The sequence below is a fragment of the Manis pentadactyla genome, chromosome 3 (assembly GCF_030020395.1).
Source record: "Manis pentadactyla isolate mManPen7 chromosome 3, mManPen7.hap1, whole genome shotgun sequence".
In the NCBI taxonomy this organism is placed as follows: Eukaryota; Metazoa; Chordata; class Mammalia; order Pholidota; family Manidae; genus Manis; species Manis pentadactyla.
This window is the reverse complement of record NC_080021.1, coordinates 18,416,207-18,443,435: the sequence shown is the minus strand read 5'-3', so window position 1 is coordinate 18,443,435 and position 27,229 is coordinate 18,416,207. Positions and strand designations below refer to the sequence as shown.

The window sequence follows — 27,229 nt, the reverse complement described above, 5'->3', positions numbered from 1 at the left end:
CTTAATAAAACAAGTCAACTAAAAAATACTACTGACACACATTGAATGGCTACATGACAGGGATTTTTTCAACAGGGTTCTCTTATTGGGCCCATTTCTAAGAGGCTGTATATTTTTTTCCTTTTTTATTCTATATTTCTCCACAGTAGTATTAAGGAGAACAATGGGAGAAGCTTACATTCAGACAAAACTGTAACACAGAAAAAAGGTTGTTTATGAAATACCTGTTTTCTGAGTGTCTCTTCCCTTATTCTGTGTCCAATCCAGAAATCAAACAAACATAACCTACATCACACACATACATAAAGCATGCGTAGACAAAAAGACTCTGCAAGGATGTTTATCTAAACAGCAGCTGTCTTTGGGTAGGAAAATTGCAGAGGGAGTTTCTACTACCTTATTTTTACCTCTAATTTACAAATGAGAATTAAGTGAAAAGTTCAAACTGTTAAGAATTTGGAACACATTTTCTCTTTTATTCTTAAGGTACCCATTAAAATGAAAAACCTAAATCTGTAATACTACCAAAATATTAAACATCTATACAAAACTTGTTGCTGAGAAAAAAAAGCATTCTTAATAAGAAGAAATAATGAATGAATAGTAATGAAATATGTGTATGAGACTATACCTAAGTCAGTGTTTTGTTACATTTGATTCAATAACAATGTAAGTCATAGAACTGCTAAAGTAGTGTAAACAACATGGAAATTAAAGCCGAATATCTTTCCCATTTTTTCAATAATCTAAGAAGCTCAATAAATAAAATGATCTTTTTATATTACTGATTTTTACTCTGCCAGGACTGGATATTAAATAAATGCTGGTCACTGACATTAAGCCTTTAACACTTACAAAGAACACTGTTCCATAGCCTCCCTGGCCAACTTTTCTGAGATCTGTGAAGCGCTTCCCTGGATCTTCTTTGGAGAAGAGTTTTGCAATCTCAGGGTCCTTCAGGCTCTGTGCTTGGATAGTTGACGACATCCTGCTGGGCAATCAGCTGGCTGATTCTAATTTTATGCTGCTCTCCCAACACTTGGGAAATTGGTATGAATGAAGCCACGTTGGCATAAACAATTGGAGATAAATAAGAAAAGAAAAAAGGAAAAGCAAAAGTTGTTAAGGACAATTAGTGTATCATTTTCTGACTACATATATACAATTATCTTAGACGTGGAATTTCACTGAAAAAGTGTTGCCTACCAGTGCAGGACTCTTAAACCCAGCTCATCATCACAATCACCTGAGCTGCTTTAAAAAAAAAAATTCCCACTATACATAGTATGTAAGTACATACTATACATACACTTCTAAAGATTAGATAAATCTTTATGTACTGGAAGGCTTTCTGTATCAGTACTTAAAGATTTATCTAACTCTGATGCAATAAGCTCATCAGCAAAAGAGATAATACAGTACGAAGACCATTAAAAACATGCCCAACAACTCAAAATGTACCCATAATATGTTTCTAACAACAGGAAGATTCCCATCTATTAAGGACCTTCAAATGCAAGAAAATAGATAATAGATTTAATTCAGTAAGATTTCTTTTCCTTTCAGATACCACATGGCAGTGTTTAATCAACTCTAACACAGACATTCCTAAGAAAAATGCAATGGAAGAAAATAATGAATTTAACATAGATAGCTAACTGTTTCCTCCATAACCTGATTCATATTAAAATATGGCCTTATCATATCTGCTTCATTATGTAAGTAGATACACTACAGAATTCCCTGGTGGTTCTGGTATCAATTCCTTTATATCAGATTAACAAATTTAAAAAATGGCTGCTATAAATGAGAGGCTTCAGAACCTGGTTCTAGAATGACACTGTATAGATAGGAAACCTGACAACAATTATTTACCAACTATGAACTTGGGTAGCCTCCTTTTCTAAGTCTATAAAATGAAAGAAATAACCTACCTCCTAGAGTAGCTGTGAGGGTTAAATGAGTTAATAAATGTTAAGTGTAGACTGGTACTCAGGAACAGTAAGCAGTACATTAAATGTTAGTTAACATGTACTCCTTAAATTTACCAATTAAAATTAAAAACTACAAAAATTGATTTCATTAAACTCATAAGGTAAAATAAAGCTCTAGCCAGTTTTCTCCATGCGCAAAGCATATTTAAAAAATTTTTTAATGTTTTTAATTTTATTAATTTCAAAAATTTTTTAAATGACAGAGAATTTTTTAAGCCTGTCTCCTTTTTACTGATGTCAACTGAACCAACTATAATGCTTATTAATAATTTCAAACTATATAAAACACATTTACATATCTTTTGCACTTCCCTAAACTAATACTACATTGCACTAAAAATTCAAATTACTACTTTGTATTCCTTTTCTAACATATTAAAGGCTTCAACAATATTCTTCACTTTTACCAATCACACGGCTCTGGAAGTTAGTTCCCTGGAACAATGCTTCAATTAAAATTCTTCCAAGTATATGTGACAATAGGAAAGTCATATAACTTATCACTCCTAAAATGAGGAGATTGAACTAAATTCTATATAAACTGCACCTATTTAACTAATACACCTGCGAAAAACAAAAAGCCTTCAATGTACCTAAGACCTTATTTAAAAATTTGAAATATCACATTATAGTACCTTTATTACAAGCATGACTTAACCTAAAATTTTGTAAAAATTTTGAAAAGAAAGAAAAAAACATTACAAAAAAAGAATACATCCTTAGAAACTTGTGGAACAGTATCAAATTGTCTAAATTTCACATTATAGGTGTTCGATAAAAGAAAAGAAAATCTTAGTTTTTAGATAAAACAATTCTTACTAAGAGCAGAAAAGATCTCAGCTTTGACAAAAACTTAAATTTAGAGAATCAAGATGCTCAGCAAACCCCAAACAGAGCAAATTCAAAGAGTTTAGGCCCAATAAGGCGTAAACTCAAAATCAGTAACAAACAGCTAGGCCTGATAAGCCTAAGCATGTCATAATGCTAAAAAAGCAAAGATAAACTAAAATTTGAATGATCACAGAATTCTCATAAAATACACTGGAGGCCATAGAATGTTCAATAGTGTCTTTAAAGTGAGGAAAGTAAAGAACTGTCAACCCAGAAGAGAATCCTTTATCTAAGCAAAAGATTTGTGGAACGAACTAAAAAATAATAGAGAGACAGAGAGAGAGAGAGAGTTAGATGGTGGAAAGCTAAGATAATCTGAACTCCATTAAGGGAAATGTAAAATATTAAAGAAAAGAAAGCTAAAGGCTATATTAATGCCAGATAAAATATTCAGAGCTTCAGAGCTAGGAAAATTACAAGGAGTAAAGAGGTACATTACATACTGTTATGATTTCATTCATGAAATTCTAAATGTATACTCACCTGACAAAAGAGCTTCAAATTACACGAAGCAAAAATTGATACAACTGAAAAGAGAAAAGTCTGTAACTAGAACACCACCACCACAGACCAACACTACCAACCAGCAGGTCCTAGTGACATTCCAGTATGCAGCCTGGCCACAGAATGCACATTCTTCTCAAGGGTGCATTATGACATACACTGTGAGATCATATACCGGGTCATAAAACTAATCTTAACAAGTGAAAAAATTTCAATTCACAGAAAATGTTTTCTGATAAGAGGGTAGTACACTTAAAATCAGTAACAAAACAGTTATAAAAAAACAGAACCTCAAGTGTGGAAATTAAATACACCTCAAGGTAACCCACGGGTCAATAAAGACATTTCAAGGGCAAAGAGAAAATATGAAATGTGTGAAAACAGAAATAGAACATAAAATTTACAGGATTCTTACACAGAAATTAAGGCTCTAAATCATAGAAGAAAGAAAACTCCAATGAATAATCTAATCTCCCATCTTAAAAATCTAGAAAGAGAAAAGCAAATAAAATGGAAGCTAAACATAGAAGGAAATACTAAAGAAGAGAATGGAAATCAATGAACGTAGACAACAAAATCAGTGAAATCAAAAGCTAGTTCTTTGCAGGGAAAAACAGTCAATAAAACTGAAAGAACTCTTCCAAGCTAACCAAAGAAAACAAGAGCAAATTACCCAAAAGAGGGCATATCACTATATTCCTAAAGACATTAAAAGGATAAGGAAACACAATAAACAGCTCTAAACTAATAAATTTGACAAAATAGCTGAAATAGGCAAATTATATGGTAGTGGTAGTTATAAAATGCCAAAACTCACTCAAGAAGGAATAGAGAGCTGCCTCTCCCATCCAGATGACAAACTGTGGTGGCTCAGGCTCAGACCTCGAGGAGGCACCGGCCTCTACTGCCTCAGCCCCTGCAGCACGGCCCTCAGCGCACTGCTGCCAAAAAGAACAAGGCAGTGACAGTACGGGTGTTGGGGCTGGAGGCGCAGCAGGGGGCATGGGATGCACGGCGGCGCAGGCTGGAGAGCTGGCTGAGCTGAGCGGGGAAGCTGTCACTGGGTGGTGCGGCATCCTCAGAGGGGGCCGTGTCTAACGGCGTTTACCCTCTGCTCAACACTGCCCACGGAGCAGTGAGGCCGATGGTGTTCAGCACACCTTTCGTGGACTTCCTGATTGCAGCTGGAGGCTTCCACATCCCTATTCCCGGATGTAATGACTGGATACTGCCTGAACCGTGCTGGCTTTGAGGCCTTGAACACACATGGAATTCAGCTCATCTCCCTAGCTGCCCATAAATTCATCTCAGATATTGCCCACGATGCTCTGTCACACCACAAAATGGAGTACACTTAACCATGGAGGAGTTGACCCCTGCCCTCAGTGAATACGACATCAGTGTAAAGAAGCCACACTACTGACAGGATTGGTTTGCAGATGGCAGCGTGACAGGTGAGACAGAGGCCTCCACCCAAAACCACATATAGTATGAAAATATAATTAACACAACTAATCCTGAAAGAGCAACAGGAAAGAAGGATCTCTAGGAATGAAAGGATATTGAGAGAACTGTGTGACCAATGTAAACGGAACAATATTTGTATTAGAGGGGTACCAGAAGAAGAAGAGAGTGAAAAAGGTAAAGTGTCTTTGAGGAGGTAATGGCTGAAAACCTCCCCAATCTGGGGAAGGAGATGGTCTCTCAGGCTGTGGAGGTGCACAGATCTCCGAACGCAAGGGACCCAAGGAAGACAACACCAAAACATGTACTAATTTAAATGGCAAAGATCAAGGATAAGGACAGCCTATTAAAAGCAGCCAGAGAGAGTAAACAGATCACACACAAAGGAAAGCCCATCAGGCTATCATCAGCCTTCCCAGCAGGAACCTTATAGGCCAGAAGGGAGTGGCATGACGTATTTAATGCAATGAAGCAGAAGGGCCTCGAACCAAGAATACTCTACCTGGCAAGGTTATCATTTAAATTTGAAGGAGGAATTAAACAATTTCCAGATAAGCAAAAGCTGAGACAATTTACCTACCACAAACCGTCTCTACAGTGTATTCTGGAGGGACTCCTATAGATGGAAGTGTTCCTAAGGTTAAATAGCTGTCACCAGAGGTAATAAAAATGTACAGAGAAAGAGTACAGAATGCGATACCCAATATATAAAGAATGGAGGAGGAAGAAAAGGAGAGGAAAAAAAAGAACATTTAGCTTGTGTGTGTAATAGCATACTAAGTGAGTTAAATTAGACTCTTAGATAGTAAGGATGTAACCCTTGAACATTTGGTCACCACGAATCTAAAGTCTGCAATAGCAATAAGTACATACCAATCCATAATCACCCTAAATGTAAATGGTCTGAATACACCTATACAAACGTGACTCAGAAATGACATGATCATGTTCAAAATGGCCAGAATAAAACCCTAAATTTACTGCACATGCTAAAACAAACAACACACACATACACACACCACTGGAGAATGTGACAAATTCTAAAGGAAAAGAAAGGACAGATGCCTATTTGGAGATGCCTCATGTTGTAATTGTCACATAAAGACTTTAAAGCAGCTATTATAACCATATTAAATGTGGTAATGCTTAATACTCTTAAAAATTGTCTAAAAGTCTAGCAGAAAAATAAAAGTATAAAAAAAGATCCACGTTAAAAAATTTAGAACTGAAAAATATAATTACCAAAAATTACAAAAGACATTGCATGGGCTCAACCACTGAACAGAGATGATAGAAGCGTCTGTAAACTTGAAGATAACAGAGCAGCAGAAATTATCTACACTGAAGAAAAGACAGGAAACAACATTGGAAAAAATGAATACATCCTTAGAAACTTGTGGGACAGTATCAAATTGTCTAAATTTCACATTATAGGTGTTCTATAAAAGAAAAGAAAATCTTAGTTTTTAGATAAAACAATTCTTACTAAGAGCAGAAAAGATCTCAGCTTTGACAAAAACTTAAATTTAGAGAATCAAGATGCTCAGCAAGCCCCAAACAGAGCAAATTCAAAGAGTTTAGGCCCAATAAGGCATAACCTCAAAATCAGTAACAAACAGCTAGGCCTGATAAGCCTAAACATGTCATAATGCTAAAAAGCAAAGATAAACTAAAATTCGAATGATCACAGAATCTTCATAAAATACAGTGGAGGCCACAGAATGTTCAACAGTGTCTTTAAAGTGAGGAAAGTAAAGAACTGCCAACCCAGAAGAGAATCCTTTATCTAAGCAAAAGATTTGTGGAATGAATTCAAAAATAGTAGAGAGAGAGAGAGAGAGAGAGTTAGATGGTGGAAAGCTAAGAGAATCTGACCTCCATTAAGGGAAATGTAAAATATTAAAGAAAAGAAAGGTAAAGGCTATATTAATGCCAGATAAAACATTCAGAGCTTCAGAGCTAGGAAAATTACAAGGAGAAAAGAGGTACATTACATACTGTTATGATTTCATTCATGAAATTCTAAATGTATACTCACCTGACAAAGGAGCTTCAAATTACACGAAGCAAAAATTGATACAACTGAAAAGAGAAAAGTCTGTAACTAGAACACCACCACCACAGACCAACACTACCAACCAGCAGGTCCTAGTGACATTCCAGTATGCAGCCTGGACACAGAATGTACATTCTTCTCAAGGGTGCATTATGACATACACTGTGAGATCATATACCGGGTCATAAAGCTAATCTTAACAAGTGAAAAAATTTCAAATCACACAAAATGTTTTCCGATAAGAGGGTAGTAAACTTAATATCAGTAACAAAACAGTTATAAAAAAACAGGACCTCAAGTGTGGAAATTAAATACACCTCAAGGTAACCCATGGGTCAATAAAGACATTTCAAGGGCAAAGAGAAAATAATATGAATTGTGTGAAAATAGAAATAGAGCATAAAATTTACAGGATTCTTACACAGAAATTAAGGCACTAAATCATAGTAGAAAGAAAACTCCAATGAATAATCTAAGCTCCCATCTTAAAACTCTAGAAAGAGAAAAGCCAATAAAACGGAAGCTAAATACAGAAGGAAATACTAAAGACCAGAATGCAAATCAATGAAACTAGACAACAAAATCAGTAAAATCGAAAGCTAGTTCTTTGCAGGGAAAAAAAAATCAATAAACCTGAAAGAACTCTGCCAAGCTAACCAAAGAAAACAAGAGCAAATTACCCAAAAGAGGGCATATCACTATATTCCTAAAGACATTAAAAGGATAAGGAAATACAATAAACAGCTCTAAACTCGTAAATTTGACAAAATAGCTGAAATAGGCAAATTACTTGGTAGTGGTACTTATAAAATACCAAAACTCACTCAAGAGAAATAGAGAGCTGCGTCCCCCACCCAGATGACAAACTGTAGCGGCTCAGGCTTGGACCTCAAGGAGGCACCAGGCAGAAAACACGTTAGAAGACAGCAAAACTTTGTACAACTAACTTGCCACAGGGGACTTTAGAGTGTGAAAATGGGGATGAGGAGGTGAAGGAATACAACAACCAGTAAAATCTGGCGATGAGATGCAAGGAATGAGGGGCCAGGAGGAGTAAGATGATAACCAGGTTTTGGAGGTGGGAAACTGGTGGATGATACTGCCATTTACTAAGAGACTAATCCCAGAAGGAAATCAAGGGGAAAACCTCTCTCTAGAATACACTGAATTTAAGCAGCATAACTTATGTGGACATGTCGAATAGATGACTGAATTCATGTGTGTGATCTCCGATGAGCACTCTGGACTAGAAAAAAGGATTCGGGACTCTGGCATAAAGACAGTAATTCGTTATAACCAGAGACGTCATCTCTAAGAAAAAGAGAGCGCATTGCGAGAAAAGAGTCACAGAACAGTGGGAATATCAAGATTTAATGGGTAGAGAGATGAAGTCCAGTCCCCCAAGGAGACTAGGAAGTGCCAGAAACTCAAAGGAGAAGCAGACATCTGTCATCAAGAGAGTTAAAGGAACACAGCAATCCAGAAAAGAGGGAGTTATCAATAGCAGAGAAGTCAAGTAAGAAAGGACTGAATAACATCCTCTGGATTTTTGACAAGTGTATAACCTCGGGCAATTCGCATAACTCTGTCAGCCTTAGCTTACTTGTCTACACAAGCATGTTATACTATCTACTGTACCCAGTTCTGAGGACACATGTTAATGTGTATACAGTACCTAGTAGAGTACTAAGCACTAAAAACTGCTCTATTTTTATTGCCACATAACTTATGAATGTCAGACAGCCAAGTCATGGTAACAAAAGCACAGGGGTTGAAAGCATGAAACTACATGGAACCAATGGCCATGAGGCACAATATGCAGTCTGGAAAGAGAACCAGCATAAAAGAATGATAGTCTTTCTCCTTGTCTTCCACCCCTCCAATGTTTCCTTTCTTCTTCCTTTTAAATGCAGCTGATAATGCATAAGTTCCCAAGAGCCTATCAAAAGGCCTTTTCAATCATATCTAGTATTTACACAAAGAATTTTTTTTGCAGCCTTTTACCACAATCATGAGTTGGTAATATAGATGCTATGTTCTTAAGAAGGGCAGCTTAAATTCGTAAGTGGTCCACAAATAAATGTTATATAGAAATTAAGTCTATCGATCAGTGATTTCAAAAATTCTTCCAACAGTTTCTGAAACGATAAGCCAGGTAATGTTTATCAAATGATATATTCTAACTGCATAATTAAAGAGACCTTTGAACAACCAAACTGATTTTCAGGTTGGTTTTCACACTGGCACACTAATAGTCACAGAGAAATTTCTCAGATGTATGTGGATTCCTGTCAAGGATTAGGTTCTACCCTTTCTTGCTCTCACCTCCTCAAAGATGTGGGGCAGGCAGAACTGAGAAAACTGTTTCCAACACTTGGATTTCTAACATAAGAAACATTGTGTTTCATATAAAAGAGTTGCAGTCATTTTGTTTTCCATATCTAAACTATTCCCATCGCTCTAGCATATTTCTTTCATAGTTTCTTTGCTTTAACATTGACTTTGCAACTCAATGCACAAAGCCTACATAATATTCCCTTCCCTATCCGCTTATTCTGTGTTATATCCATCAAATTCTAGGTTCCTAGGAAAGTCCTAACTATTGAGGATCTTAGTTTTCTTATGCATATTTAGATAATCTTCTCTTTTCTATACAACTCAGCAGTGGCTGGTGATACAGAAGTTTATCTGGTGGTAAAGAAGCATCTTCCATTAGAATCTAAACAATCAAAGAAATATTTCTTGCTCTAGTCTTTGTGTGAGAGCATGTGTGGAAGGGAGACAGAGGGAGGACGGATACACATACTTGGCAGTACCTATCCTGAAAAAAGCAGAGCCTGGAGAGGAGAATGGGCAGAGCTAAGCTTCTGGAGGCCTTTTCTTTCTGAGCATTCTGGACCATTAAGACCAGCCTTCAGCAACTGGTAAGTGGCCCAGCTACAGGTGGCCAAGGAGAGGCTCTAAGAGCTCCTCTTCTAATTCCATGTATTCCCTGGGTCCTGGATTCTCACCCACCATGAAGTAGAGGACCTAAATAACCAAAAGAATAAACTCACCACTTCTGTTATAATTGGGAAGAAAGGGAAACGCTAGTTGTTTCCTTCCTTCTGTTCCTAAGTATTGTGGGGTAAAATTGCAATATTTCCAGAATCCCTTGCCTGGCCTTAGTCCATTTCCATATTAACAGGTATTTCTTCCCGCAGCCTCCAAGACAAGGGGTGGAGAGAAGCTGTTTTTCCCTCCCCTCTGCTGCTATTTGGTCTGGTGCCTATCAGTCGCTGGGGCTCCAAACTCGCAGGTACCCCGGGACAGGGTGTGGGGGAGAGGTGAGTGCACCGGGGCGGGAGAGGCACAGGGAGTGAGACCAGCTGCCTGGGAGTCACAAACGGAGCCGGGCCTCTTGTGACCAATAAATGGGATTCTCCCACTTTACCCTTTCCCTAGAGTTCTTTCGGCTTCACGGGTTTCACAATTTTATTCATCTGGGCCGGGAACACGCTTTCCCTGGATTCACAAGTATCCATCAGAAAACCTACTTAAGATGACTAGGAACTTAAAGAAAAAGGCAAAATATCTATTTTGGGAGTACTACGTAATTGTCTATATCCATAGGCTAACTTCTAATGTTTCTAAGTGCACCATGAGGATCCTAATAAATAGTAAGTGTGCCTTCAAATAATCCCTCATCTTCATACCACACCACAAATCTACAGGAAAGAATGAGGGCAACCCGTGAAGATGAGGCGGGACCGTTCCTCAGGTATCACGCCTCACCCCACACAATGCAGACTACGGGATGACTAACACTCAAACAGGTTGTTAGTGCTCCTTGTCCTTCACCTGTTCTTTCCGCCAGGCTAGCTGCCTATCACTCTCTGATGCTGCTCAATAATTAATATGGCTTCCTCGTATTTGAAATTACTTCCCACTGCTAAAGCTATCAAGTTGCCTTTCACCTTCCAATTCATATCCTATGAGAAAGGTTTCCTGACTAAATGAAAATGAATTCTACCCATCACTAGCCAAATCAAAAAGCTGTTGTTTCACAGGAAAATTAACAAAATAAACAAAACAAAAACCAGTTACGTGCTTCATAGTTTATAGAGCATGTTTTAGAATAATTTATGTGATTTGATTAACTTTCAGAGCGATTAACTTCCTCAAGCTAAACATCTGAAAACATAAGTAATACTATTTCACAATGCAGTGTAACATTACAGCATTAAGCCATTTATTGTGTGTTCATCTACATTTCCACACTTGGTAGCCACCCTGTAAAATCCAGATCATCTAGTCATGACCTATTTTCCTTGATTCCCGCCCACATTTTACTCACAAGTGCTAAAGAAGGCAGAAGCCAATGAAAAAATACCATCTTATATTGGGGTGATATTTTAAATATTATAAATCAGCTTTCATATTGCTTTCCAATTTTATTTCACAACAACCTTGTGCACAGAGATTCAAAGAAGCAATATTATCTAAATGCTTACTATGCAAAGCCTCACGTCCTGTGATTGCATGAGGTAGTCTACCTACATTATCTCACCTAATCCTCACAATAGTCAGGCCCAATGTCACACAATTAGACAGGGTGGGGAACAAAGATGAGACTCATTCGGATTCCAACTGCAATCTTCCTTCCACTACCTCTGTGAGACATTCTTCACATGTTCCACAAAATGCCACATAGTGACCATATCACTGCCTTTTTCCATGGGCAGACTTCTCTCACACTGCTTCTAAAAACTGATCATGAACAAATCTGTAGGCAAACTTGGCAAGAAGAAAAAAGTTACTCAACCTGTGTTAACTAAATGTAACTTAGAATATTGCCTGGTGCATAGCAATCACTAGAAAAATATCTGCTAGGCTTAATTATTATGGAAAGGACTGAATATTTTAACAAACATAAAGCATCTTGTTAAAACTAGAAAAAAGATTTATTTCATTATCATTTTATTTCAAATCCTTAAAATTCCTTCATATTCATACCATTTCTACTTTAAAAATATACCACACAGGAAGTTTTAGAAGGTCAATAATACTGGCTCCTCTAAAGTTTCCCTTCTCTCTAATATAACAGTTCCATATGCTAACATTCTTTTCCTCAAGTAGCTCTTTAACACTAACATGTTAAATGTTATAGAATCTAAGCAAATCACAATCATTTTTACTTTATTTTATTTTGACACCCTTATGCATGTCAAATCAGAATGAAGAGTCACTTTTCATGTAGACTAAATGTCCCAGAATTTGGGAGATTTATAATAAGATGTGTAAAAGCATAAGCCTACTTATAACTGAGGCTTGATGAAAACATTCTTACTCCCAACTGAAAACTACAACTCAAAATAAATTCAATATACTACTACTGCCTTGAGGCATGGAGGTGTCATGAAAAGAGCCTTGAATTACGTCAGAAAACTGAGGTTCACGTCCTTCTCTTGAAACTAACCACGTGACCTGAGTATGTCCCTTAGCCTCCCTGAGGCTCAGAGTCCATCATACCCATCTTACCTAACTTGGAAGGTGATTATTCAAGAGGGCTTCTCAGCCTTTACCTGGAGGCAAAGAAAACTGGTTAAAGACTTTTAGTCAAAGGACCAAGGGACCAAAGTAGGAACTGATGAAATTTTTGGATCTCCTTTTAGTAAACCACCAACAGCCTCAGGAAAATTATCAAGTAAGTAGGGAAGCCAGAAAAGAAATGAATTCACTGTCATCCAGACCAAGGTTAAATCCTCCAGAACATTTCAAACACCAAACTGATACCCATACTACAAATGAGCTTTGTTACAGTTTTACAGAAACTGGATCACAATGAACTGTTTATGATTAAATTATTTTTTTAAAATTAGCTAGTCTGGAAAACTACCTGCCAAACATTTTTTCTATAGGAACTGTGTTCCATTCAGTTCAGATATCCAAACACTGACAATGTATCTTCCAACTCTCAGCTCCCAAAGCTAACAAGAAACCCCTTTCCATCCTCTCTGGCAAAATCAAGGAAGGCTTCTTCACTCTTCAGTCTTGTGCCACTCAGACATGAGATGTCAGATAAGGACTGTCAGGATGTAATATACATATATGCCTGATATACTTTTATATATATGTGTGTGTATATATATATATATATGTGTGTGTGTGTGTATATATATATATATATATATATATATATATATATATATAACTACCCTTCACTTTAATTTTTTTGGTTGCAACTCATTCCTATTTATAACCTCATTTAACCTACAATTGTCCAGAGAGGTATGTAAGACAAAAAGTATTATTACTCCCATTTTGGAAATGAGAAAGGTAAAGCACAGAGGTAATGTGACTTGCCCAAGGTCATAGCCTGGCAGAAAAAGGATCAGAAGGCAGATCTTTATTTCCCAATGCTCTTTTCAATCAAACACCAATTACTAAGAAACTAGAGTTTGGTAGGAAGGCAGGGAGGGAATAAAAGTAAAAGTGGTTGTGATTTATTTAGATTCTATTTTTTCACACTGACTTTTGTCTAACTTTGTGAATTTTCAGCAATTTCCTTCATTGTTGCCTGATGAGTTAGTCATAAAAACCATCAGAACAGAAAGTATAAACTGTTTTCAATTATTTCCTCATTTTTACATATAAATGTTCCACTTTAAGTGTTTCATAATAAAACAACTCAGGGACAAAGCTAGCCCAATCTATATTAGTCACTTGTTGAACTGTTACAGGAAATTTATGCAAATGGAGGTGGGTGGGGGGAGACAGCAATAAACATTTACCAAAATGACTAAGGATAAAAGAAAAAGTGAGTGTAAACCTTAAACACTTTTCTTTCCAGTTTAAGCTGTGAGATGGGAAAATAAATGTGAGGAAGAAGACACAAGTCACCTCTTAGCACTGATTAGAGTTTAGGTGGTTTGGAAGAATTCAGCCATTTAAATGAAATGCGGTAGACATTTATGTGTAAGACAAAGAAGTTGAAAGTTGACAGAAGAGAACACTCAAGACCATGATTTTATACAGCACTTTTACCTCTCAAGTACTTTCACGTATGTTATCTCATGTCTTAATCAAGAAATTACTGAGAGAGATAGGAGCAGATATCACTAAGTTCATTTTGCAAACTTGTTTAAGGTCACACAGCTGTTGAGCAGATAGTGCAGAAGAAAACTACATTATTAAATTAAACATTAACACCAAACACCTTACTATTGTAATGGGATCATACAGGCTTTTTTTTTTTCTCTCATATTTATTGATCAAATGGTTGTTAACAACAATAAAATTCTAACAGGGGACTCAATGCACAGTCATTAATCAACCCCAAGCCTAATTCTCAACAGTCTCCAATCTTCTGAAGCATAATGAACAAGTTCTTACATGGTGAACAAGTTCTTACATAGTGAATAAGTTCTTACATGGTGAACAGTGCAAGGGCAGTCATATCACAGAAACTTTCGGTTTTGATCACGCGTCATGAACAATAAACAATCAAGTCAGATATTATTCATTTGATTTTTATACTTGATTTATATGTGAATCCCACATTTCTCCCTTATTTATTTATTTTTTTAAATAAAATGCTGAAGTGGTAGGTAGATGCAAGATAAAGGTAGAAAACATAGTTTAGTGCTGTAAGAGGGCAGATGTAGATGATCGGGTCTGTGCCTATAGACTAAGTATGAATCCAAGCTAGACAAGGGCAACAAAACATCCACGGATGCAGAGATTTCTCTCAAAACAGGGGGGGTGAGGTTCTAAGCCTCACCTCTGTTGATCCCCAATTTCTCACCTGATGGTCCCCCTGCGACTGTGCCTGTCTTAGGTTGTTCCTCCCTTGAGGAATCTTACCCGTCTCTGGCTAACCAGTCATCTTCCGGGGCCATACAGGGAAATGTAAAGTTGGTAAGTGAGAGAGAAGCAATATTCTTTGAAAAGGTTAGCTTTTTACTTCTTTGCAGATTTATGCCCTGTGGCTTCTATGTCCAGCATTTGTCTTGAGGTATCTTTACCACTTGGAAGAATTATGATACTCGGTAATTTTCGAGATGAGGCACGAATTCTCCTAAAGGGTTGTAATTAGGAAGGAAGAAGAAAAGCTATAGAAGTAGCCGACAGAAGAAAACATGGGAAGATTGATTATTTCTTTGACATAACTTCTTGTAGAGTAACATAAGCATGTATAGGTTTTAACAAACTACTAATTAAATTGCGTGCACACATTAACAGAATAGGAATACAGCTACATAACAAAAGCAGACCTGCAATTCCCAGCCATATCCAGTGAAACCAAGAAAACCAGTTAGGTACCCTAGGCATTTGTGAAAATTTATCAATAATATGATGGATATTGTCTAACTGAATTTGAATAGTTTGAGAAAAATCAGACAAATCATACAGGCTTTTATATTACAAAAGCAAAGCACTCAAATTCCATATTCTGGAAGGACAATCCCACTACTATTACAGAAAATCTGCTAGGACATTCAAATTTCATCCCTCTTATTTCTAGACGCTTTAAGTAATATATTAGGAATTTCTTCTATGAAAAAACTGAGCATACAATGTTTCTGCCGAGGCTTTTTAAAACACAGTGTAACTACACCTTTGCGTCAAAGTTTATTTCTGATTTTGCAAGAAGAATGTTCTCAGTACACCAGGACTTAGTGCATTTAGAGTTCCTATTCAGTATTTCACACGGCATTTTTGGCTTCTCTTTCTTGTAGGGTGCTAAAATAACGTCAGGATGACAGAGAGTAACCTGATGGGTAGAGAGGGTTTGCTCCTGGTACCAAAAACATTCCAAGAACCACAAATAGCTGGGCAATCGGAAGGCAAGTACTGTAGCGTGGGAGGCCCCCAGTGTCAGTCAAGGGGAAGGTAAAAAACAAGCAAGTCAGGATGTCTGGAGATCAATCCTGTGATACAATCATATTAAGCTATTTCTGGTTATTGTTTCCAATTTTAAGTAATACTGACTTGGTCTTTTAAGTATCACTTTCTATTAGAAGATAATAAAATGATTATTTTAAGGTAAAATAAGGGATTGAAGAAATAATTAGAAATTGCTCATAACTGATTATACTACTCTAGCCTATGAAAAACTAACAAGGATTTTTCACTCTTTTAAAGAATGCTATATTATACGGCATAAATTGTCCTTAAAAAAAGCCCAGAAAGAAATGAAATCCAAAAAGCTCCGATGGCTAAAATATCAGGTTCACCATGACACCAAAGAATGAAAGATTAAGTGTCACTATTGCCAGATGCTGGAAGCTTCAAGAAAGAAACAGAATAAAAAGAGATCCTCTCCATTTCTCTCAGGGACAGTTCCCCAGGCCTGGCTGTACCTCAGAATGACAGAGCTTTTCCTTACTGGTACAACCACAGACACACAGGGCCTGAAAAACTAAGTCCGTTTAGAGTCTCTCCACTTAGACTCCTTCTATTCTTTCACTTGTCAACAATTTATACACAGTGCTCATTTAAAATATAGCTGTCAATTTGCATATGGTACACAAGAGGAATAAATCCAACACATTTTTCTCCTATTTTTCATATAGATGCTACTAATAAAAATTACTTACAGATGGAAATGTAGCTCAAGAAAGATTTCTCTGTGTGCACCTGGATACTATAATTATGCTATTTATTGAGCTTTTTTGCTTACATCTTTAAGTAATATTTGTTTACTTTACCTAAGAAAACATCACAAGTTATTCCTGAATTACCAAAGTTTTGCCTTAGTTGTCTGGTTCTTACCTCTAGTGTGACACTCCTCATAGCCATTAACTAGCACATGGTAAGGAGCACTATCTCTTTCTTGTTACTACTGACACAAGGAGACTCACTGTTCAGGGGACTTTAAGCCAGCTGGCCAGATGCCATGCTGCTCACTTGCCTCTGCACTGGCCCATCTCCCACAATCCTTTCTGCTTATAGAACATGAGTGCTAAGTTCCCCCCAATACCTCCTCATATCAGAACACTTCTTCAAAGGAATGAGGCTCTTCCTTCAACCTGTCAAGGAACGTAATCTCTTGTCTTTCCCAAAGGTTTCCTGCTGCCTGCTCTACTCTCCAAACTTCAACTCAAATTTCCTTTCAGATATTATTTAAATTTGATCAAAGAAATGACTTCTTCTTTACAGAACTCCCTGGGCAACCTTATAAGTTGGTATGACAGAACTGTCTGGGTGCTTTCAGGCTACCACTTTTCATTGTTACCAGAACTCTATGACCTATACTACCACCCCCACTTTAGGAGAAACTGAGGCTCAGAATTAGAGTGCAGAAAAGCCAGAACTTAAGTAAAGGCTCTTTTCCCTTACTCTGAATTTCTTAAGCATGTTTGTATTGTCTCTGTCAAACTGTCTCACTGTTAATATTATCTTGTGGTCATTGGATGCACACATGTCAAGAGGCTTGATATCTTCATTACAGTATTGGCACTACCTGGACAATTTAATTATGAAACAAGCAATTACTTTCAACTCCACACACTGAAAATGCACTCATTTTAGAGTGAACGTTAACATTTGGTGATCCGTTCCCCTATCCAATCTACCTCCTCACCTCTCTTTGCCCATGCCCGTTCACTGCCCTCAGCACATGGCCTTGTCCATGCCCTTTCATGGCTCAGTGGCACCACTGCTAGATGGTGGGGAAAGGCCTACATCTCAAGCTCTGTATTACTGATCTATTATGGAGAAAAGTTTTATATGGGAAGAGGCTAAAGTAACTCTCTAAAATAAGGGTTTGATGCTATATGTGAACTATGCCCAATATCAGATATAAGCTTGAGTTGGCTACATTAAAGAAATTTCACATCATTTAAATAATTTAAATAATTGACTACCATGATTTCCTGATGCTACTGAGGCCAACGTGTTCAATACTCCTATTAGTACCTTAATGTAGTGTTGTGGTGAATAAGATCTGTCAAGGGTCTGGGTGCTTTTACTGCCCATACTGGGTCCTTTCTGCCTATTCTGTACCCTCCTCTTCTCTTTCCTCAAAAACATTCCCTTCTCCTTCTCTTCGCTCTCCTGAATCAACATTCCACATGGGGGTCTTGTTTACTTCAGAGACTGAGCACCAAGCAATCAGTGCATGTTTTTACAACACTTCCTTCCTCTTTTTCAGTGTTGGAAAACTGCAGTCCTTTCAGAGGCCTGGCCCTCTGCTGATCATCCTTGTGGAAACATCTCTTAGGCCATTTTGGATAGGGAGGTTGATGTACTCCCCAGTCCCGGAATGCCACAAAGACTCTACCCCAAACTGCTGGGCCCATCTCTCGGCCTCCTCTGTAAGGTAAGGGGGTGGAGACCATACAAAAGTCATTTTCAAAGTAGGTTCTGTAAAGCATTAGGCCTTCCCCCAAAGAGGTTTGCTAGTTAAATTAGTTTAAAAAATTACTAAATATACCTCCTTTGAACAATCACAATGCATAAAAGCATATTAAAGGTTTTAGAATCTTTAAGCAAATTCTTTTAATCAAGCATTCCTCAAATTTATCTGACCACAAAATCCTTTCTTCTTATTATACTTATTCACATCCTGATTAATTAGTATTACAGAGAAACTTTTGAAAATGCTGCACTAGAGGCACCTTAAAGCTCAGTAGAGTGTAAACATTTTATAATTCTGAATACGACCCAACACTTAATACTTACAAAACACCAGGATGGATTTTTATAAACTACCCATGAAAATTGGTCTCAATATAGCGTGGACCAGAATGTTCACCTATTAGTAGCTATATTACTTGGTAACCTAAGAGATTTAAATCTAGATTCTTTCCTACTGAAGCAACCCAATTAGTGAAATACTATATCCAGACCTAACTCTCTGTGTGTGTTAGAAAAAATGCTACCAAACACAACCTTAATTTGGGAAGTTCTAAAGCACGTAATGAATGGAAATTAATTACCAGTAATCACAGAAACAGACACATTGGGGGGCCAAGTGGTCCTGAATTCACCTGAAGAGTGAATACCTAAAGTCAATAAATTTTTTTTCCGGTTAATTTCTATACCTGGGCAATATTCCTACAGATATCAAGGCTCACATATGGAGCATTTGTAAACTTTTGACAAGAAAGGTGGTGACCCCACACCACTCTGGAATACTGAGCATGGGGGTGGGGAGTAGAAGAAAGGGTATTCTCTAGTACTTTCCCATCTGGCTCCAAGAGATTTTCACTAATTCCACTGTTATTTCTTACCATCTTGCTACTTCCCTGACAATAGTAGTTTCTCTCATACTCAGAAATCTTTTGTCCTTAAATTTTATAACTCCCAAACTCATTTCTCCTCCTTCCTCTTGTGCCAGTGATTCACAGTGTGGGGGGTAGTCTGACATTTAGTCAGTAGATGATCGTATCTAATAAATTATATCCTCTGGCCTAGAACTTGTTTTAGATACTATATAAATTAGCTAAGTGAGATGTGCTCCCTCAACCTTGTTTAACTAAAATATAACCCCCAACTTGCAAGATACCCCATAAGATTTCATGTCAAAGTAGTGGATGTTAAGGTAACTTGAAATAAGACTTACAAAAGGCAATGCTTACCAGCTGAAGGGTGAAGGGTGAAGGGTGAGGAAGCATAGGGAAATGATAATGTCAAAAACATTCTAAACTAGTTGCATAATGACAAGACTGAGGTAAGCTACACCTTTGACCCACCTCGTTCTTTTATTGTATCTGAGATTGTATTGGTTTCAACAGCTTACATGAGGTGAGGTACATTTCCACCTTTCTAACTCTCAATATCTTTAAAGTCAGACAAAATGTGCAGGTTAGCTTATCAAGCAAAAAAACCACAGTACACAAGGCACACCCATGAGAAGATTCATGAGGAACAACACAAGTAAACCAACCTAGCATCTAATTGTTCCTATTAGGTTAAGAAGAAATATTCTCCCTCCCAGGCTTTCAGTAGGAACTGTTATAAAACACCATCTTAAAAAATATATATATGTGGCACCAATCTGATTTAAAATCGCACACAGCTCAAAATACAGCAGTAGAAGAAAGTAAAGAAAATACCAGTGGTCTGCATTTTCCAATAAATTAACCTGTGGATGCGGCACATCCTAAAAGAACAACATATAGGTAAAATCTGCCAATTCTTTTAAAATTTAAAGTTTGTTAAGTAAAATTACACACTTAGGTATCATGACAAAATTAACACCAAAGTATAATGTGAATCTCAAGCTTCAGTTACTTTTGCTGAACTCCAGGACTAGACTGCTCACCAAAAATCACAGAGGATGTATATTTTACCACTGACTGCTAATAATATGTAACTAATCTGACCTGTCAAGCCATTTGTCATTTAGCTTTGTGGCACCCATCCCTTTGCACTATGAGAATTGAGATTGTAAAAAAGTTGGACCACTCCCCGATAGCGACTGGAACTCTTTATCATCTCTTATTTGAAAAACACATACCTGAAAATGGATTTGAGGATTCCTTGAACTAAACTGGTACCCACCCCCTGGAATCTGAAACCACAAGATGGGACTTCAGTTTAAAACAATCACATAAATACTGAGTCAGAAATATACAGTATTACCACTGTTTACTCAGTACACTGTACTGTTTATTCCTTAAGAGGGATTACCCCTATTTTACTAGTGAAATGGCTTGAGAAGCACAATATCAGTAATGCACTTATTCTTAAATCTGCTGTCACCATGACTTGGATCACTAAGCACAGGTGCTGGCACACAGTAGGTACTCGTATTTGAATGAAGGAATCAGTGACCAACCCTAGGTAAATCATTCAACTACTCTATAGACTTTAAACTTTCCATATATAGAAGTAGGCTCTCTCTGGCCTGCTTTCTCAAGGTTTGATTGGGCTTGATGAAGGCACTCTGAAACTTTGACATCAAGACAATCAGAAAAAAGGATGCTTCCACTTCATGCAAAAGTCACACAGAGAAATTATATGTCATGATCACCATGTTCAGGCTCATCTGACTTTCACCGTACACTAAGTATCACTTCTTCAGAAAAAAGTCTCCCGAACCCCAAGTTAGTAACTCTCCTTGAGCACCCTATTTTCCCTCTGTGGTACACACAATAGTCATTATGGTATCTGTTTTTTTCTTTGTTAAACATTTGTCTTCCTGTCTAGACTTCAGACATCCTGAAGGTGGGAGTCCCGTGGGCTTTGGTAACAGACCTTCTGTTTCTTGCCCCTGGAAGTACCTGGCACGTATGTTTAGTAAATATTTATTCAATAAATATTTGAGAGCAAAAAATCCAGCCAATGGCACTCCTTCAATACACTCAAACAATAAAAGCTTAGAAATTAAGGGAAAGAACATGAGGTGATCAAAAGTTGAATGTTCAGAACACCACTCTTCTCTCAACTTGAAACCAAGTTTCTCCCTGGCAGTAACAGTGATAAAAGAAGAAACTGTGCCGTGGTGCATCCGTGAGCCATTTTACAGCTTTCAAAACGCTTTCATCACATATGTGGTCTCATGACTGAACGTCTTCAAAGAGCTCATACAGAACTCTCTGTGGTTTCACAGGAATGTTTTAAAGCACGGTGACAGGTATATAACCTATCTATGCTGAGAGATTTTCTAAATGACTTATAGACTTGTCTGGAAATTTTTTTTAGTGCCCACTGCATAATACTCCCTCTGCAAACTAGCTGGAACAAAGCCCTTTTTAAAAAAAATTTCAGAGCACTGAAATAAATACTGGTTCCAAATCAAGTCTTCAGGCATCTTAGAACAAAGTAGCTCTCTTTTCTCCAAGGACAGGGAGAAAGCTGTTTCTCCTGAAGCTGCTGCACGCCAAAGGGGCTTCCGAAGGATTGTTGGTACACTGAGCTGCACATGGAAGGTTCCAAAGTGAACACTTAACACCCTTCCAGAGGTGTGGAAAAGAATAGGAGAAAGACTTATATTTAAATTAAAAAACTTAAATGCTCTTTGGTGATTTTGTTTTTTTTAGTTTTCTATGACTATATGAAAATTCATAAACAGTAAGATGACACAGTGGATCAGAATTCTGGCAAATGTTATAGTAATGGAAGTGCTGTAGTTCTAAAAGTCTCTGACAGAACAAAAGTTAAATGGGACACATACAGCTTCCTATTATCTGTATTCTTTCTTAATAATCTGATTTTAAAACAATTTCATCTTAGAGGTCATGAACACCGCAAACCATAACTTAACTAGCTTATATCTAATCCTACATCATTTTTGGATTCCAACAGGTCAAAGCCCAAAAGAAGTTCTTTTTCAAAGCTTTGACACAAGTGAGCAAAATAATTGTCTTTAAAAAATATCTTGTTCTTTCTATCTAAGGAATATGTTTGGAAATATGGGTTTACAATAACACAGTATCTTATATCTCCATCAAATTTTATGAACATCAACGTGTTTGATACACAGTATCTAATCCAATTCACACAATAATCTTGTGGAACAGGCAGGCCAAGAGTTTTATAAATGGAGAACATGAGGTTCCAAAAGGTTAAGTTTCTTGACCCAGGGTCATAAGTTACAAAATGGAAGAACTAGGGCTAGAAGACTTTCTGATCACTAGACCACTGCTATTTCTAAAGAACTCTACCATTCTGGCTCCTATCAAGCTGTTGTTCACTTTTTATCCCTCACCAAAACAAGCAATGAGATAGCAATATCCATAACTTCAAGCATGTAGAATACATAAAGAGAGTGTAAGATATTTCCTTCTAAATAATGATCATAACTCACTACGACCCTGTATAGTTTCAGGTTTTAGAAACATTATAAAATTATGAGTTGCTATTACTTGGTCTTGTATCAAGCCTATACAGAGAGCAAAACTTTGCATCAGTAAAGGACAAAAAGCATGTTTTCTCCCCTTATGAAAGACAAGGGAGTTTCCTGACAAGCATTAGAATCACTAAATCCAAGTTGCTCTACAGTCTAGGGTAAGGTGAGGACTGAAAAGTGGGATAAAACTCAGAGTGTCACCTTTCCTGTTTAGCAGGGTGGGGGTAATGGCAAGAGGGCTCAAGATGAAAGAATGCTGTGAACTATAGAATGTGGGTGAGAGAGGGCTTGTCTTTTTATAAAAATGAGTGACTCAGTTTTTTAAAGGGAGAAAAGTTGGATTCTTCATGTAAAAATACCTTGAACATCTGTGAATCCTAGAGTTTTATAGGAAAAAAATCCATGTTAAGTTCTTTAATCTGTTTTCTTATCTATAATGTACACTGGGCTGTTACATTTGCACAACACCTAAGTAAAGCTACAGAAAGGCCTATCAAATACCCTCTGTAGAATATAAGGGTCAAGCAGGATTTATCTATACAATAGGCCTAACTCTGATCTTTGGTAGCAAACACACTATTCTATAAAGTCAGTGGTCTTCAACCCTGGATGCATATTAGAATGAGTTTTTAAAAAAATACTGGTGCCCAACCCTGCTCCAGACCAATGAAATCAGAATCTCTTTAAAGTAGCGACTGGCTGGTTCTAGAGTCCAGCTGGAGTTGAAAACCTCTGGTCTAAGCACTTTGTAATCCAGTTTCAAATGCCCCAAATGACATCATTTTTGTATTTTCCTATGAAAGAAATATTCACAGTACCAGGACCAATAACCTCAATCGCTAGAAACATCAGAATTTCATAAGCTGAATGAGTTTATTAGTTGGATATAAGGGGACATTCTTTAGTTAGTCACAAATACTACACTTAATTAATACAAACCATTAAAAAAAGCAAAAATTCTTAAACCAGAACAAAACATTAGAACTTTTTTTGAAAACACAGGAAAACTTTATATAATTATGAACATGTAATTAGGTAATGCTCATTTAAGTATGGCTTAAGTATTACACCATATTTTAAAATTTATCTTCAACTGAATAGTTGTATTCTACATTGTAAAATATTTGATTTTTGAAATTTTCCCACAGATATTAGAAAAGGCAAATAAAAAACCAGAAGTACAAGACACCCTATTACACAGGTATATGAAATCAGTTCAAGTTTCCACTGCTCAGAGGACAAAGAACTTCTCAGAAACATTACTGCAATCATATTGCTCATTTCTTACTCAACACAGTACTACTGAAAAGGATGTTGCTAAGTTCCCACCTTAACTGCCTTATGTGTTGTTCCTGTGACAGCTGGAGTCAACAAAGATAAGTTTAGCTTCTGGAAAAAACGAAATGCCAACCTTCTTTATTTTTAAACTTGCTCTAAAACTCTTCCATATAATCTGATCTTACAAATTTTGCAATAGCTATATATTAGTTAAAGCTGGAGAATGAGAAACTATACCTGGTCTAAGTTGTATGCTTAAGCAAAAATAAAAATAAAAACAAGTGCTATGCAATTTTTAGCATTTTATAAAAATCTATTCATATTCAAAGGAGGCTTAGACTAAAAATTTCAAGACAAAAAAATATAAGACAATCTAAAACAGATGTACTATCCTAATTAAACCTTTGTAGCCTAGCTGGGAAAATATTTAAGATTCCTATTCTATAAACTTCCTAATTTAGAAGAAATCAATAGCTGCTACAGTAAGGATAAAGGACTATGAAAGGTTAGAGAAGAATTTTGTTTTTGTGTTTCCATTTCTAGGTCAGTGAGTTGTAACCAAATATATCTAGGTAAATGGTATAAACTTACATGACTTATCATAGATTCAACAGCTTTTACATAATGGTTTAGTTCCCGAACCATCATAGCAAATTCAACAATTGCCTTGTCCATACTGTATTCGCTACTCACTTCAGCTGAAAGAAAAAGAAAGCAATTATTGTTTTCTATTTAAAATGCCATATCTGGAAAAAGTTGTACCAGTATAATAAATAGTCAGTCAATGGTCTAAACAATTTTGTAAAGGTATTACATATTTTGTAAAGACCTCCTTAACATATGGCTGCTCCATGCAAAATTCTAAGAATATGCCCAGTAGAAGAAGGCTCAAAGGCAATGTTGTGGGTGGAAAGAAAAGAAGCCTCAGACTCAGGAGTTCCAGGCTGTGCCTTACTTGTGTGATCTTGACCCAGTTCCTACACATCCTTCAGCCTCAGTTTCCTTATCCGGGAAAGCAGCCTGTCATACATCTGTACACAAACCTCACAGGATTATTAGAGATCAGATAAGGCAGATTTTCACCTCTAGTAGGTTAGGGCATGTGGACCAATCCTCCTGTTGAAAGCAACTGAAATGACTGGATAAATAGAAAAAAAGGAAAGAAAGAAAGAAATCCTAAAAATAAAAGAGCATGAGATAGTCAGAAACAATCAGGGCAAAATCTAGGGAAAACCAAAAAAGAGAAACAGCACAGAGAGCTAAAGCCGCACCCCCTCCCCCAGTCAGCTGGGTCTCCACTCCTCTAGGTAAAGAGCCGGAATTCATCCCACCTGCTCCTCCTGGCTGCAGGGAGGCTGGCCTTGGCCACTCGGCGGAACAGAGGGAAGAGGGAGAGAAAGCAAACCTGCTTCTGAAAAATTGTGGCCACAAGCCAGCCCTCCTGGATTTGCAGCCCGGATTCCCCTCACTTGAGTGGTCCAGGGAACGTGAGCTCTGATCTTGATGTGAGGTGGCCTTACATGGCCACTACCCACAGGTACTCCCCTCTGGAGAAGAGACTTTCATCCTAGGCCTCACATAATCCTTACAAATAATTGTGAAGGCTAATGCACAGATTATAGAACAAAAAAATAAAACACACACACATAAAACCTTATAAACCCTAAAAAAAAACCCACAAGAAAACAAGCCATCAAGGTAAGAATCAACAGAAACAGATCCACAAATATTTCAGATATTGGAATTATCTATTAGTCTGACTGTGAAACAACTATGCTTACTAAGGTTAAAAATAAAAATACCTACAGGGAACAGGAAACTATAAAAACTGACTAGCAAATTAAAAAAGCAAGGTAATGTTCTTAAGTGCTTTTCAACTGTTTTTCCAAGCTTCCAAATGAGTTTATTTTTGAAAGTACAGAGAAATGTGACTTTGGCATGAAGAATGCTATGAAAGTCTGTAAAATAAATAGGATGATGGTTCTCATTATCAAGGTCCCATGGATGCTAGCAAGACTTGAACCAGATAGCAATTTCAAATAACACAAGGCCAAGGAGACCTTTCCTGCCAAGGAGAAAACAAGCGATGGCTGGGTCAGTGTTTGATGGAATGAAGCCTAAGGGAAGACTCTCTGGAGGCCATCTGTGGTTCACACGCCACCTCAGCTGAGGCTCTAGGACCCAAGGATGTGGGTACAGGCTGAAGAATCTAAGTGATGAATAATGCAGCCTTAGGCAACAAAAGGAAAACACTAGAAGAGATCAGGCAGCTAGTCCTGAAAACTGACAATCACACCACACCTGGAAGTGATGCCCAGTCAGGTAACTTGTAGCTGAGGTCCGTGTCTTGGCCTGCTGCAGAAAAGGGCTAGAGAACAGAGACCCAAGACAGGAACTGGAAGAGGCTCCCTAACAGTTCTGGAAGAGAGGCCACGAGAAAGGCCACATCAAGTAGTAGCCCTCCATGGCTACTTCAAGGTTCCTTCTGTGATACTTCTTGTGCTTCTTGTTAACACTTATTCCCCTACTGCAGTTCTAACCTCTTTCAAAGCTGTGATTTGTGTTCATGTTTCAGAAACACCAGGCAAGGGAAGGCACAGGGAATCTGTGCCTCGTCCTACTAAAGGATTGCAGCGAGGAAAGAAGGGCACAGTGTTGCATGAAAAAAGGGCAAATAGACCAAATAAATCCCTGAAGAATTCAGGAGGAAAAAAGGGATCAACATATAGGGAATTGGCTGCTGACTAAAAAGGTCTGTGAGAGGGGGAGTAGTGAGGGGCGGGGGAAAGACATGCACACTGACCAGCCAGAAGGTCCCTGCTCCTTCACTCCTCAGTATACAATCTCAGCTGCAAAATTCTCCCTCTCCTGCAGGAAAGCCCTTCCTAAAAATTGACAGCAAACTCTATCCTACACATCCTTCAAGGACTGAACACAGGCCTTTCCTGCTTTGAAACTATACCAGCCTAGAAGGATCTCTTCCTTCACTTAATTTACCTTAACTACTACACCTGATACTTGGCACTTTTAGACACAGACAATCTTGTCTTCTTATATGCATTTGCCTCATTTCTCCAAACAGATTTTAATCCATTTGAAAGTAAGAAAGTGGCCCTAGCCTTCTTGGGATTCAACAAAGAACTGTAACAATTCTTCCTTCAATATTCTTATATGGCCATTATTTAACACATTTGAAAATTAGTCCTTTGCCAAACTGTAAATTGTTCTGCGTCAGATATTCAATTGAATTAAAATGTAAAA

General features: G+C 37.4%; 1 protein-coding gene and 1 pseudogene across 1 annotated transcript in view; one reads left to right on the top strand and one right to left on the bottom strand.

Moving 5' to 3' along the window:
- Positions 1 to 27,229, bottom strand: part of LOC130682823 (serine/threonine-protein kinase TAO1-like) — a 220,647-nt gene that overhangs the window by 58,154 nt on the left and 135,264 nt on the right. Inside the window, exons 4-5 of the mRNA XM_057497771.1 lie at positions 24,560 to 24,666; positions 856 to 1,038 (exon numbers count right to left, since the gene is read on the bottom strand). Of these exons, the coding sequence (XP_057353754.1) occupies positions 856 to 987 (132 nt within the window). The 5' untranslated portion in view covers positions 988 to 1,038; positions 24,560 to 24,666. The remainder of the gene's footprint in view (positions 1 to 855; positions 1,039 to 24,559; positions 24,667 to 27,229) is intronic.
- Positions 4,007 to 5,086, top strand: LOC130682827 (transcription initiation factor TFIID subunit 10-like; annotated as a pseudogene).